Consider the following 14,174-nt stretch of genomic DNA (forward strand, 5'->3'; position numbering starts at 1 on the left):
TGCAATTCAACTTTCAACCCTGTAATCGAGAAGAAGAAAGGTAACAAAAGAGATGAAAATACCAGAGGGGCGGATTTAACTCGTAGGGTCAATTTCTGACGATTGAAGATGCGGCCACACCTCCTTAGAGCTTTGTGGCTTCCCCACTGATCAGCTATAGAATCTGGTTTTCGGTGTTCCACATAAACCCAAGGGCAAGATCTAACTATAGGGATCATCACATCACATAAAGCTCAGTGTGAATTGCGAATTTTCCTACTAGCTAATGGTAACTAGAGATTTTGCACGAGAGCCTGATGGTTATCTTGTTCGTAATAACTAGCAAAGTTCATCATTAAGGTATATATGTGTATTCTCTTATAAAATAAAAAATAGTAAAATAATAAAAAAAAGTGAAAGTCATACAACGGGGTCATAAAGTAATTTCCCTTTTACAAATGTGGTTTTCGAGCCATTCCAAGCATTTCTGTTGCAAGTTACATATGGCTATTTAGAAGATGAGTAATAAAATGAAGTTTGAAAGTAAGTCTGCTTCCTTTTCACGTTTTTGTTATTCCACTTTGGCCTGAATTAAGCAGGTTGGAGATTTCACTCCTGATCATGTACATGGTATTTTGGATAAGCAACTTGTAGTCTCCCTTGTAATTTTGACTGAGTCCTGTAAAACTCCTACAATTTCTGTTCTTTGGCATCCTCCTCCATTTTATAGGGTCAAAGTGAATACAAATGGGGTGAGATTAAGGCATTGAACTTCTTTTTATGCGAAGCTTCATGTTGCCATCTTTGTTGTAGAGTTGGCTCACACGTGGGGTTGGCAAGATTAATTAACTTTCCTAGTGTGATTTCTTGCTTTGCTTATGGTTCTTTCTCTCCTATTTGGTCGCTCTAGACTCGTTGGAAAATAGTATTTTCCAGTTGCGGCACATGTTATTCCGCTGTTCTCATAGATTTCGAGAAAGGAATGCAGTTGCTGATAAATTAGCTAATTTAGGACTTCTCTCGTCTTCACTTGTTTGAAATGCCACTCTTTATAGACATTCTTCATTTTCTGCATTCAGATTTATTAAGTATGTCGGCCCACAGGTTTGTCTCCTCTTTTTGATATGTCATTTTCTTTTTTACCTAATCTTTTTGGATTCTCCTTTTTTGTTTTGTAGCTGATCTTGTAGGTTTTTACCTTTTAGGTTTTATTTTAGAGAGAGTCGGTCGTATATCCACCCCGTTTTTGTTTGTATTTTCTTTTCGAAGAGGGGTAAGTATACGTCCCCTCACTCTTTCTTGTAATTTTTTTTAAAGAGGGATAAGGTGTATGTCCTCCCCTTTTTTTCTAGTAATTTGTTTTTCTTATTTTATGAGAGATATATTTATGTCTCCTTAACTAAGTGCAACTTTTTTTTCATAACAATAAACTTTCCTCGTACTGCCGAGGTTTTTCAATTCTTTCTTGTAATAGCAAAGGACACAACTACACATTTTAAAAGTAAAGTAAAAAAGTATTTGTCCATGCAATAGACATTATTACGAAAGTCGACCAGTTGTGTTTACGTAGCCGTAAGCAACTACCAAACCAAGAAATAGAAAAGGGCCAGCCATTTTCTAATCTATCTGATCCAAGAAAGCCTTCAGATTCTTGTCCGAAGACCCCCCTTCACTCACAGCCTCTCTTGCCAAATCTTTCCATTTCTTAGCATTCCTTCTCATCTCTTCACCAATCTCCCCACTTCCCACGACCAACTCCAAACACCTCTTGAGCTCCTCACCCGTAACAATTCCCTCCTCATTTTGTGTCATCCTCAATCCTGTCTTCCAAGTGTCTTCTATCAACTTGGCATTCGTCCCTTGGTCCGTCCACTGAGGAAACGCCACGACGGGCACCCCCGAAACCAGGCTCTCCAAACTTGAATTCCACCCACAATGTGTCACAAAGCAACCCAACGAAGGACTCGAGAGAACCGCCACTTGACTACACCACGGCACTATCCTCCCGAGCTCTTCCAATTCCTCTCTGCAACTCAACATCTCTTCTTCTTTCTTCGCCTCATTATTGTCTCCCTTCTTCTCGACTTTATCTCTAATAACCCACAAGAACGGACGGCCGCAATCCAACAACCCTTTTGCGATTTCCTCCATTTGGGCCTTTTCCAACACAGAAATGCTTCCGAAGGACACATAAATCACCGACCCTTCCGGCTTCGAGTTCAGCCACTCGAGGTATGAAGAGTCCTTTGATTTTTGGAAAAGATCGCCTCCAAATGACTTGTCCAATGGAACCTTGCCGTACAAGGAAGCAGACGGAATCAATGGCCCGACTCCAATCAAATTGTAATTGTCAATTGCTTTTAAGGCTTCCGGCTCTAGCGCATCGAACGTGTTCACTAGAATGGTCGGATTGGTTTCTCTCTCCAGCAGATCCATCTGTTCTTGAAACAACGGGAGGGCGAAACTGTACGGATTTGTATCCACCATGAAGGAGGGAAGGTCTTGGCTTGTGAGAGATAATGGCAAACCTGGTAATTCTATTGAACATGGAAGGACATCGTTCGTACCAGAACTAGTATTATCCCGGATGAGATCTTTGTACCCGTTAAAGTAATAGTAGTAGATGTCGAAAACCGTGGCTGGTTGAATCCAAAGCAGTACGTTTGGGAGGTGAAGTTCATGCGCCACGTCCGCCGCCCAAGGGAGGAGTATTGTGTAGACTAGGCAAGTGTAAGGGTGACCCTCTTTTGCACTTGAGACTACAAGGTCGCTGATGGCTTGTGCTCCGCGGCGCCGCAGCTCCGACATGTAGTCGTCGATGTTGTCGGCGGAATTAAACCCATCGTCGTACCCATCAGAGAAGAGTGAGTAGGTCAATCCATCTGGAATTGAGTCATTGTCTATGCGGTGACGGGCGGAGAGGCAGGTAACGAAGGTGACATGGGCACCGGTAGTGTTGATAAGACGCTTGGCGAATTGGAGGGAAGGGTTGATGTGGCCTTGAGCCGGAAATGTGACAACTAGAAAGCGGTGTTGCACCATGGTGGCGTATGCGATTGCGGAGGTGCGCGGTGAAGCGTGGAGGTGTTGGAAGTAGAATAAGTAGGTACGTAGTTGATTGGTAGAAAATTTGTTGCCGTGGGCTTATTAGCTGAGTGAAATTGAAATTCTTGTGGGAATATACATTCAAGGTGGGGAGTGTGTTGAGAGGATGTCAAGGCTTAAATAAGGGTTTGGGGGTAGAAAAGTGACGTTTGTCGTGACGCATTGAAGACGCTGGAGACGAAGCAAAGATGAGAAGGATACCTGTGTTTTGTGGTCGTCTTCTCGATCCATGCATAATATTATGAGTAATACTAGGTCATCTATACTTAAATAAAAATACTGTGCTTATCACATATTTTTATTGTGTACCATTATTTGTATCATCTCTCTAATAGAGATGAGATCGTACCAAATGGCTCTACATCTATTAGAAAGATGATACAAATATGTGATGAGTGTAGAAATCATGCTATTGAAATCATACTACGTGATTATTAGTGGCACATCACATAATTTAGAAATTTAATCTAAAAAAGGTGATATCCCTGATTTACTCTTTTCAAATTCGCTTCATCAAATTTCTTAGCACATCACGTGGACTAAATCCAGTTTGATGTGGTCAGATAGACAAATTCATCACCACAAAACTAATCAATACACATGCGAGTGTTTGATTTGTCTAGGTTAATTAACTATTGATTCAATCTGATTTTTCTAGTTTAATTAATTATTCAAGGCTGAGTGTTTAACGCCATGAATAATTGAATTCGAACTAAACAGCCTATACGGTTCATCGTAGATGTGAGCAACTCGACCTTGAGGGCTTGTCCTCAATACTAGGAAAAAAGAAAACTAAGAACAAAGACACAATCTGATGGTGGCACGGTCCTGCACCCAAAACTACAAAACTAAAACTAAAAGAAGGACCAAATTGTTTTCTTGTGGTCCTAAGCTGAAAGAAGGTAAGTTGAAAAATCTCACATCGATAGAATGAGAAAAAAAGAATTTAAATATCTTAATTTCAATCCAACTAATATCAAGATCTTTTATAATAAAAACTTCACACCCATGGAACAGTACAAGAAATAATTAAAAAATGAGAGACAATATCAATATTATTAGAAATAGGTTTTTCGCGTGTCTTTCTGATAGTTTGACAAGGCAAACACACATATGCTTCATGTGTCATAATTTAGTTCGATATGACGAGTTAAAAAAATAAGCAACCATATAGTTTTGGTGAAATGGAATACGAAATGGGCCCCGCGGGACTAAGACTCCTAAACCTGCTAATATTATTCTAAATTCCTATTCCTGCTAAGATTCCTAGTCAAACTAAACTTACCTAATTAAGCTAAATGGTTGTAATAGTCTTCACTCATGCATGCATGATGAGTGCATGAATTCGCTTTCTATTTCTATTAAATTAAGTGAATAGCACATAACATGGACTAGTAGGTTTGACGTTTCAAGAGAGACGAGCGAATTTAGTGAGCACAAACCTGATTAATACACATACAAATTTGTGATTTGTCTAGTTAGGGGCCTAGGGCTAGGGGGCCGTTTATCATATGCCAAATTTGATTGGTCTAGCTGCATCACACTAAAATTGATTGGTCTAGCTTTATGACACTAACTTTTCTTTAACAACAATGATCATTAGACACACAAAATTAACCATATTGATGATGTATTTTATAGTAGAGGCGAGTGTGCCCAAAAGTAAAAAAGTGTGGCATGATCGTTGTCACGCTTTTAGTAATAGCTATCTTAGCAACGTCACTCTTGCTTTGTGGCTATTGCCCTCTTTTCTCATACTAGCCTATGTTAAAGAGAATATATCGACTATGTGACCAGTTTTGTGTCCTAAATAGTGTTACTGGGTCGTTATTGTTAAAGCTATTTTTGTTAAACAAACTACGCAATGTCCTACACTGTTATATTGTTAGGTTTTGTTGACCCTAAAACTTACAAGATGTACATGGCGCGCGGGCTGAGCAACTAGTGAGTTAACTACGTCCTTCTTATGAATGCAGGCTTACCAATGCACGACCGAGAATAATTGGGTGAGTAGAATAGATGTGGTGGTGGTGTCGAATGTGTTGCTGACTGCTATGCTTGAGCGACTACGACTGAGGAAATAACACATCTTGGCCTAGGGTTCTAAAACCTAAAGATAAGGTTACTTAATTCATTGCGAACTATAGGATCTTCTCCACCAAGTTCGATACCTACAACTATATTTGTGAGAGTATAACTATGCTGAATCGGTATCAAGCTGTAAGGACAAATATACTCAAAGGAAATGAGTGTCCTTATGGTGAATGTTGTTTGGCTGTCTAAATGCCGAACTCTGAAATGTAAGTGCAAGTACCGATCATAGACACCACTTCGCTGGGGATGTTAATGAAGTGGCCTCTTTCGGCGAATGAATCAAAGACTCTTTATCGGCTGAGACTTGGATAGGTAACCAACCGAACTACAAGTAGTGATGTTTAAACAAACTGAAGGTATTCCTAGGCCACTAGTCCTATGGCTCCAGTAATGTCCACCCGAACTGAATATGTTGTCAGTTTGCAAACCCAATGATGTTCGGTTTGCCAACGAATGATGTTCCAAGGAAATGAATATGTGCTGATAGAGGGGTTAGGATAATTAGTATTTTTTTCAAGTTGTGAGAAGAGTTTCATGTATAGCGTTTGAGTTGTTTTGAGTTAAAGGGGGCTTTTCGCGTTGTAGAACCTCTCGTATTTATAGGACGACAATACTTTGGTTGATAGGTTCCAAAACCAATTCAAACTCCAGCACGCTCTTGGAGCCTTATCTTCCAATTCCTCTCTGCAACTCAATATCTCTTCTTTCTTCGCCTCGTTATCGTCTCCCTTCTTCTCGACTTTATCTCTAATAACCCACAAGAACGGACGGTCGCAATCCAACAACCCTTTTGAGATTTCCTCCGTTTGGGCCTTTCCCAACACACAAATGCTTCCGAAGGAAACATAAATCACCGACCCTTCCGGCTTCAAGTTCAGCCACTCGAGGTACAAAGAGTCCTTTGATTTTTGGAAAAGATCGCCTCCAAATGACTTGTCCAATGGATCCTTGCAGTCCAAGAAAGCGGACGGAATCAATGGCCCGACTCCAATGAAATTGTACTTGTCAATTGCTTCCAAGGCTTCCGGCTCTAGTGCATCGAACGTGTTCACTAGAATGGTCGGGTTGGTTTCTCTCTCCAGCAGATCCATCTGTTCTTGAAACAATGAGAGAACGAAATTGTACAGATTTGTATAGACCATGAAGGAGGGAAGGTCTCGGCTTGTGAGAGATAATGGTAAACCTGGTAATTCTATCGAACATGGAACATTGTTCGTACCAGAATTAGTATTATCTCGGATGAGATCTTTGTAGCCATTAAAATACTAGTAGTGGATGTCGAAAACCGTGGCTGGTTGAATCCAAAACAACACGTTTGGGAGGTGAAGTTCATCCGCCACTTCCGCCACCCAAGGGAGAAATGATGTGTAGACTAGGCATGTGTAAGGGTGACACTCGTTTGCACTTGAGACTACAAGGTCGGTGATGGCTTGTGCTCCGCGGCGCCACAGCTCAGACAAGTAGTTGTCGATGCTGTCGCCGGGCTTAAAGCCGTTGTCATACCCATCAAAGAAGGGCGCGTAGGTCAATCCATCTGGAATTGAGCCATTGTCTAGGCAGTGACGGGCGGAGAGACTGGTAACGTAGGTGACATGCGCACCAGTAGTGTTGATAAGGCGCTTGACGAATTGGAGGGAAGGGTTGATCTGGCCTTGAGCCGGATATGTGACAAGTAGAAAGCGGTGCTGCACCATGACGGCGAATGCAATTGCGGAGGTCCGCGGTGGAGCGTGGAGTTGTTGAAATTCTTGTGGGGAGAATATACATTCAAGGTGGGGATTGTGGTGAGAGGATGTCAAGCCTTAAATAGAGGGTTGGTGTAGAAATGTAACGCTTGTGGTGACGAATTGAAGACCCTATGGAGACAAAGCCAAGATGAGAAGGATACTTGTGATTTGTGGTCTTATCGATCCATGAATAATATCGTGGTTAATGTTAAAGAGACCATCTACTTGAGAGTAATGCCAAGTAGATCAACTTTTTAAATAAAATTTGCAAATCATACACCAAGAGCAAATAAACACGTTAATCACATTTAAGTAATAATCCAATCATCAACAACTACGTCTTATGGTTACAAAATTTGGTTTAAAAAGTTTGTCTCTCTAGTATTACTCTATATTTAAATCATATTGACGGAGTGATTGTTAATTACTGAATTATTACTTAAGTATTAATTAATATGCGTATTTTCTATTTATAACCTATCATATGATTTAAAAATTTAATCTAAAAAATTAACAGATTACTCTTTTCAAATTGGTTTCTCCCGACTTCATAGCACATCACATGGACTAAATCCAGTCTGATGTGGTCAGGTAGATAAACTAATTCATCACCGCACTCTTAACAATAGAGATGGATTCCATAGAAATCAAGAAATATACTAAAAAAGGAAGCTTGAAGGAGAAGCCAAAAGAAACTCTCTATATCTTTTTACTCAATCTCACAGATATTACAATCACACTGAAAATATAAAAGAAGGAAAAGCTATTTATACTATCTTATCTAGTAAGCCATACATGCACATGTTTCTCACGTGTAGTGATAGTGACTTAGCCTATATACTTATCCAATACGCACTACTGATGAATACACATGGGAGTGTTTGATTTGTCTAGTTTAATAAATTATTAATTCCATCTAGTTTGGTAGGCCAAATAATATATTAGGCCTCGTTGAGTTAGGCTTCGCTAAGTGAGGCCATGAATAATTGGATTCAGACTAAAGAGCCTGCCTATACAGCATCACCGGAGAGATAGAACGTGTTTGTGAGGAGAGACAGGGAGAAGAAAAACGTGAAACATCAAGAGAAATAGTATGGGTTATTTTTCAAAAATTATAAAAATGATGGCACCCTAAACCCTGAATCGCCTAGTCCGTCTAGCGCCTAACCCCTACCTGATTTTACTCTAAGTTTTAGCCCAAATCTCATCGGTCCTCCACCGTCAAGCGCCTAGGACAGTTTTTAGGACAATGAGTCCTAAGCCGAAAGAAGGGGAACTCACATACGTTTCTCCTAAGCCGATATGAAGTGTATAAAAAAAAAAATTTAAAATAAAACTACTAATGAAAAATCCTCAAAACGTCATGTTTAATCTTGAGGACAAAATAATATTATAATACCCAAAATGAGCATAAGGAAAACATGACAAAGCAAATGCTACAGGGAAACAATTCGAAATTTTCTAATTGCTTAGATATTTTGAATCTACATTATTAGGAAATATATTAAATTAATATCTAAGTTGATATAGTAGGAAATATATTAAATTTAGATATTAACTTAGATATTAAATAATGTAGATTCACAATATAGTAGTAAATATATTAAATTTAAATAATGTAGATTCACAATGTTGGGAGAAAACAATAGAGGGATGGGAAAGATGTTGTGTACATGCAACATTAATGTTAGATTTAGTAATTTGCAAAACATGTTAGATTTTTTTTTTTTTTTTAAATAGACCAGTTGGTGACTTCGCCACAATAGTCTTACCTTCCAAGACATCTTAGGTTATTTTGAACATACTTTAGATCGTTTAGTCTTTAATTATTTTCAAGCTTGGAAAGTACAAAATCCAGAACATCAACAAGTAGCTAAAACACATTTTAATATAGATGATTTCGTTACATTAATTAAACAAGATTTTTTAAATCATAATTTTTTTTAGAAAGTTTGATATTCATTGATTCATAAAATCGAAACACTTACATATATGATGTTAGGGTGCACAATAGTGGGCCTCGATAAAAACTTAGTTTGGTATTTTAACCCAGTCTGAAGAAAAAAAAGCTTCCCGCATCAACATTAAATAAAATACTCTCCTTGACTAATAAATCACTAATTACATCAGGAGGCTCTTCAACTTATAAAACTTAATGAAGCAAAGACAACCCACATCTCGCTAGCCGACACGCCACCATGTTGCCTTCTTTGCAAACGTGAGAGAGTTTAATCCGTTGGAATGCTCGAAGAAAGTGTCGTGCATCATTTATCACATGCCCCAAAGGAGAAAATCTGAACCTCATCCAAATACAAAGCCGCAATAACAAAACTTGCATCACCTTCAAACTCAACCATATTGGCTTCCCATTTTTGAGCAAACAGCACTGCCGCCCTTGCTGCTTCCATCTCTGCGTGCAGAGGTGAGGTCACTCCAAGAATTTGCATAGTCATTGCTGCCACAAACTTACCCAAATGGTGACGAACAATACGAGCTATTAGAAATTTAGAGCAGTTACGAATTTGTGATTTACAATACATAGCTTAATATATTTCGGGTTTCTTTAAATACTTATGAAGAACAAGTAAAATTAATGATATTAATTTATTAGATATTTATATGACAAAAATAAAATGATCAATAGTAGAAATTTTTTGGAATGAATGACAATTGAGCGTAGAAAGAAAAATGATATTGTAATAGGACATAAAATTCAACATGAATGATATATTTAGACAATAGTGTAGCCAAATAAAAACTAAGAGACAGGTTAGGAAACAATTTTACATGAGTTGTAAAAATATAGATTTGCCTTAACAATATGGTTGCAATAAGAAAATAAGCATAAGAAAAATATATAAAAGAATTACAATTCATATAAACCCCACAAATGACATAATAATTTTGGCGTAAGACCTTTAAGGATATGTAGAATTGTGAGTATATTCTCAAACAATTTAGGGAAAAAAATGGCAGACCTTGGTTTAGAAAATATAAAGCACCAAAAGATAATAGTTGTTGTAAATGTTATTTATGTGGAGAAATAGAACATATTATACCTAAGTGTCCAAAATTAAGAAAATATCCGAGAGCAAAAGTACATTTAATGGAATTGTTTAAATTAGAAGAAGATAAAGATATACAATTAGCATATAGTTTAGATGGCCTAAGTGATAATGAAAGTGTTTATAATATAGAGAAGAAAGATACATGGACTCTTGTGAGTAGACCTTCTAAGAAACCAGTAATTGTACTGAAATAGGTCTATAAAACCAAGCTTAATTTTGATGGAGCTGTCCAAAAGAACAAGGCAAAAGGGTATGCTTAGAAACCACGAATTGATTACACTGAGATATTTGCACCAGTTGCTAGATTAGATACCATTAGGACTCTTATTGATATCGCTGTTCAAAAGGACTGGAAATTGTTTTAGTTAGATGTAAAATCAGCCTTCTTGAATGGTGTGCTCCAAGAAGAAGTATATGTTGAACAACCTGAGGGATTTACAGTGAATGTAGAAGAGGATAAGGTTTACAGATTGAACAAATCTCTTTATGGTCTTAAACAGGCACCAAAAGCATGGTATGGTGAAATTGATTCATACTTCACAACGTGTGGTTTCAAAAGAGTTCCAATGAAGCAACTCTTTGTACAAAAAGCAACTCTGAATGAGGAATGCTCATTGTCTCAATCTATGTAGATGATATAATATACACTGGAAGTGATCAAAGAATGATTGATGAGTTTAAAGTGGACATGATGAAAAGAAATGAGATGTCTGAATGGGATTGCTCCATCATTTTCTTGGTATGGGAGTTAAACAAACAAAATCTTATATTTTCTTACACCAAAAGAAATATGCATCTTCTCTTCTGAGCAAATTTGGTCTGCAGGATTTCAAAACTGTGAGCAATCCTTTAGTTGCAAATGAAAAACTAAGGAAGGATGATGGAAGTGGTAGTGTCGATGAAGCTCAATATGGAAGAATTGTTGGTCGTTTCTTGTACCTCACAACAATGAGGCCTAATTTGATGTATGTAGCAAGCTTGCTAGCAAGGTTCATGCATTGTCTGTCAAATAAACACTTTGGTTCTACATGGAAAATATTGAGATATGTTCAAGGAACACTTGACTATGGACTAGAGTATTAAAAAAAAAATAATAATAACGTTGATTGGATACTGTAACAGTGACCAGGATGGCTCAGATGATGATATGAGAAGCACATATCGTTATGCATTCTCTTTTGGTAGTGAAATGTCTTCTTAGGTTTAATTGAAGCAAAACTGTGTAGATTTATCTACTGCAGAAGTTGATACATTAGTGCTTCATAGACTACAGCTCAAGCTATATTGTTGAGATTTGTTTCAAATGATTTTGGAGAGTTACAAACTGAAGCAACTCCATTAATGTGTGTTAACTCATCTGTCATAGCTATCACCAAGAATCATGTCTGTTGTAAAAAAACCAAGTATATTGATACAAGATATCACTTCATCAAAGATGCATTGCATCAAAGGAAAATTGATTGCCTTATTGTCCTATAAATGAGCAAATTGCAGACATCTTTTGCAAGTCCTTATCAAGAGAAAGGTTTAGTTACTTAAGGAAGCAACTTGGGGTAAAATCTGTGCACAATTTAAAGGGTAGTGTTGAAATATAAATCCCACTTAGATTTTACACTGTAATTATGTTATTAGAGAGTTCTTCTATTAGCTCATAAGCTATGTAATGGTACTCTTGTCATTAGCTCATAAGCTAGTTACAATGGAGGGCTAAGATTGATTGAGTTTGTTAGCTCTCTTTCTCCTCCAACGGTTATATATGTACTGATGTTGAGCTCACATGCATAGTGTGAATGTATGAGAATCTAAGGAGCAAGAGTCACATTCTCTCTACAATAGTATTTATGCCCTTCTTTCTTATTCCATTCATATCGTACAAGAAATATGGCATTTAATTTTGTTTGTACCATACTTGACCAATCCCGAAACTACCAAGTACCAGTCAATATCATACCTTCAAGGACCCACTGAGGGGTTCATGCTGAGGTACCCCTGCTGAAGCACAAGAGTTTCCTTCAAACCAAGAGGCCAATCACAGTACAACACATGTCAACGTTAGAATAAAACTAATAGAGTCCCACATCGACCGGGAACGAAAGCTGGAGACTCTCTTTGTCACATCCCAACCTGAGCTCCACCACATCTTGAGCTCGACTTCGCCGTAGCACGATATTGTCTGCTTTGGGCCCCGACCACGTCCCCACAGTTTTTGTTTATGGGAACTCATAAGCAACTTCCCAATGGCTCACCCATTCTGGGATTTCTTTTCCGAACTCGCTTAACTTCGGAGTTTCGATGGAATCCGAAGCCAGTGAACTCCCAAAATGCCTCATGCTATATGGAGGTGGACATGTACATATAGGGCACATCACCCCTTTTCCATTGGTCTATGTGAGATGTTACAATCCACCCCCTTAGGGGCCCGACATCCTCGTCGGCACAGTCGCAACACATGGTAGAGTGGCTCTGATACCAAATTGTCACATCCCGACTTAGGCTTCACCACATTCCGAGCTCGACTCCGCCATAGCACGATATTGTCCGCTTTGGGGCCCGACCATGTCCTCACGGTTTTTGTTTCTGGGAACTCACGAGCAACTTCCCAATGGGTCACCTATCCTGGGATTTCTAAATCGTCACATCCTAGACTTGGCTCCGCCATAGCACAATATTGTCCGTTTTGGGCCCCGGCCACGCCCTCACGGTTTTGTTTCTGGAAACTCACGGGCAACTTCCCAATGGGTCACCCATCCTAGGATTTCTTGCCCGAACTTGCTTAACTTCAGAGTTTCGATGGAATCTGAAGCCAGTGAACTCCCAAAAGGCCTCGTGCTATATAGAGGTGGGCATATACATATAAGGCACATCACCCTTTCTCCGTTGGTTGATGTGAGATGTTACACTCCTCAACTATAAAAGAAGACCATTCTCCTACAATTAATCCTTAATGTCATTATTGTACTTAAACTAGTCATTAGAATCCACTAATGATGATTATGCTTAAACTTATGTATTTGTGTAAACCCTTCACTATTAAGGAGAACTCATCTACTCCGTGGACGTAGCCAAACTTAGGGTGAACCACGTACAACTTGTGTTTACTTCCCTATCTCTATCTCTTTACATATTATTATCACTAGTTGAGCGAAACAACCGAGCGAAGGTAACAAACTTGACACTTTACGTTGTTCCAAAGTCTCACTGATTTTGTGCATCAACAAATTTTGAATTACATTTTTGATAATCAAAGTTTGAATTTTAACATATAAACGCTTGCAAGGTTTTTTCTTGCATCAATGTGGGACTACAATGTTTTTTTTTCTCACCAATATGAAATTGCAAGGTTTTCTGTTTCACCAATGTGTGACTCTTTTACCTTCACATACTCACATGCCCACATGAATTGGATGACGTGGAGCATGTGTCGTTGTTGAGCGTCACATGTGGGCCAACCTGCTATAATAACATGAAGAGAGTTGATGTTCCACCATAAAACCAATTGACAACATGAAGAATAGCCCAACCTCTTATAAGTTCTTGCAAAGTTTTTCATGTCACCAATGTGAAAGTATTTTACCTTCGCATCCTCACAACTATTATGTTAGAATTCTTGTGAATATGGATCTTGCAAGTAATCTTCCTTTTTCTTTCATGTGTACAATTTAACAATTGATTGGTACTGCTAACTGCCAACAAGAAAGTCATCTAGGTGCGAAGAATCATCATCCTCCTTTTATAAATAACTATGTTGTAGCTTCTACGGTAGTTGCTCCACATTGGTCTGATCAAACCCAAAATATAGTCAATCAAGTTCTCAAGGATGTGATCAACGAACAATTATACTACATTGTTGTTGTGGCCATCACAAATGGTGGATGTTGTGCTTACAGATATTGAAAAACATGATGATCTAGTTATTGAATAGGTTTCCCAGGTCAGCCCTCTTAATGATGATGGGCACTAACCAGTGTTCTAAAATGCGGTCTGGACGGCCGCCTAGGCACTGGGCGTCAGGCTGCCATCACGATTATTTCAAAAGTGTTCAGGAAATCAGCAAGGGTATTAGGCGGTGCCTAGGCGGCGGCTAGGTGGGCTAGGTAGCCTAGGCACCGAGCTAAGCGGCCTTTGCGGCGGTTTTGTTAAAATAATCCGTTTCACTACACCACGAAGGTGACGAAAGAGAAACCAAGAAAGCGTGAGGGAA

General features: G+C 38.6%; 1 protein-coding gene and 1 pseudogene across 1 annotated transcript; both read right to left on the reverse strand.

Annotated features, from left to right (window-relative positions):
- Nucleotides 1-1,378: 1,378 nt before the first annotated feature.
- Nucleotides 1,379-3,157, reverse strand: LOC137722482 (phloretin 4'-O-glucosyltransferase-like). Its single transcript, XM_068461491.1, has one exon. The coding sequence runs from the start codon at nucleotides 3,019-3,021 to the stop codon at nucleotides 1,597-1,599; it is 1,425 nt and encodes a 474-aa protein (XP_068317592.1). The 5' UTR covers nucleotides 3,022-3,157; the 3' UTR covers nucleotides 1,379-1,596.
- Nucleotides 3,158-5,738: 2,581 nt separating this feature from the next.
- LOC137723182 (phloretin 4'-O-glucosyltransferase-like) lies at nucleotides 5,739-6,872 on the reverse strand (annotated as a pseudogene).
- Nucleotides 6,873-14,174: the final 7,302 nt, after the last annotated feature.

This window comes from Pyrus communis, chromosome 17 (assembly GCF_963583255.1).
Source record: "Pyrus communis chromosome 17, drPyrComm1.1, whole genome shotgun sequence".
In the NCBI taxonomy this organism is placed as follows: domain Eukaryota; kingdom Viridiplantae; phylum Streptophyta; class Magnoliopsida; order Rosales; family Rosaceae; genus Pyrus; species Pyrus communis.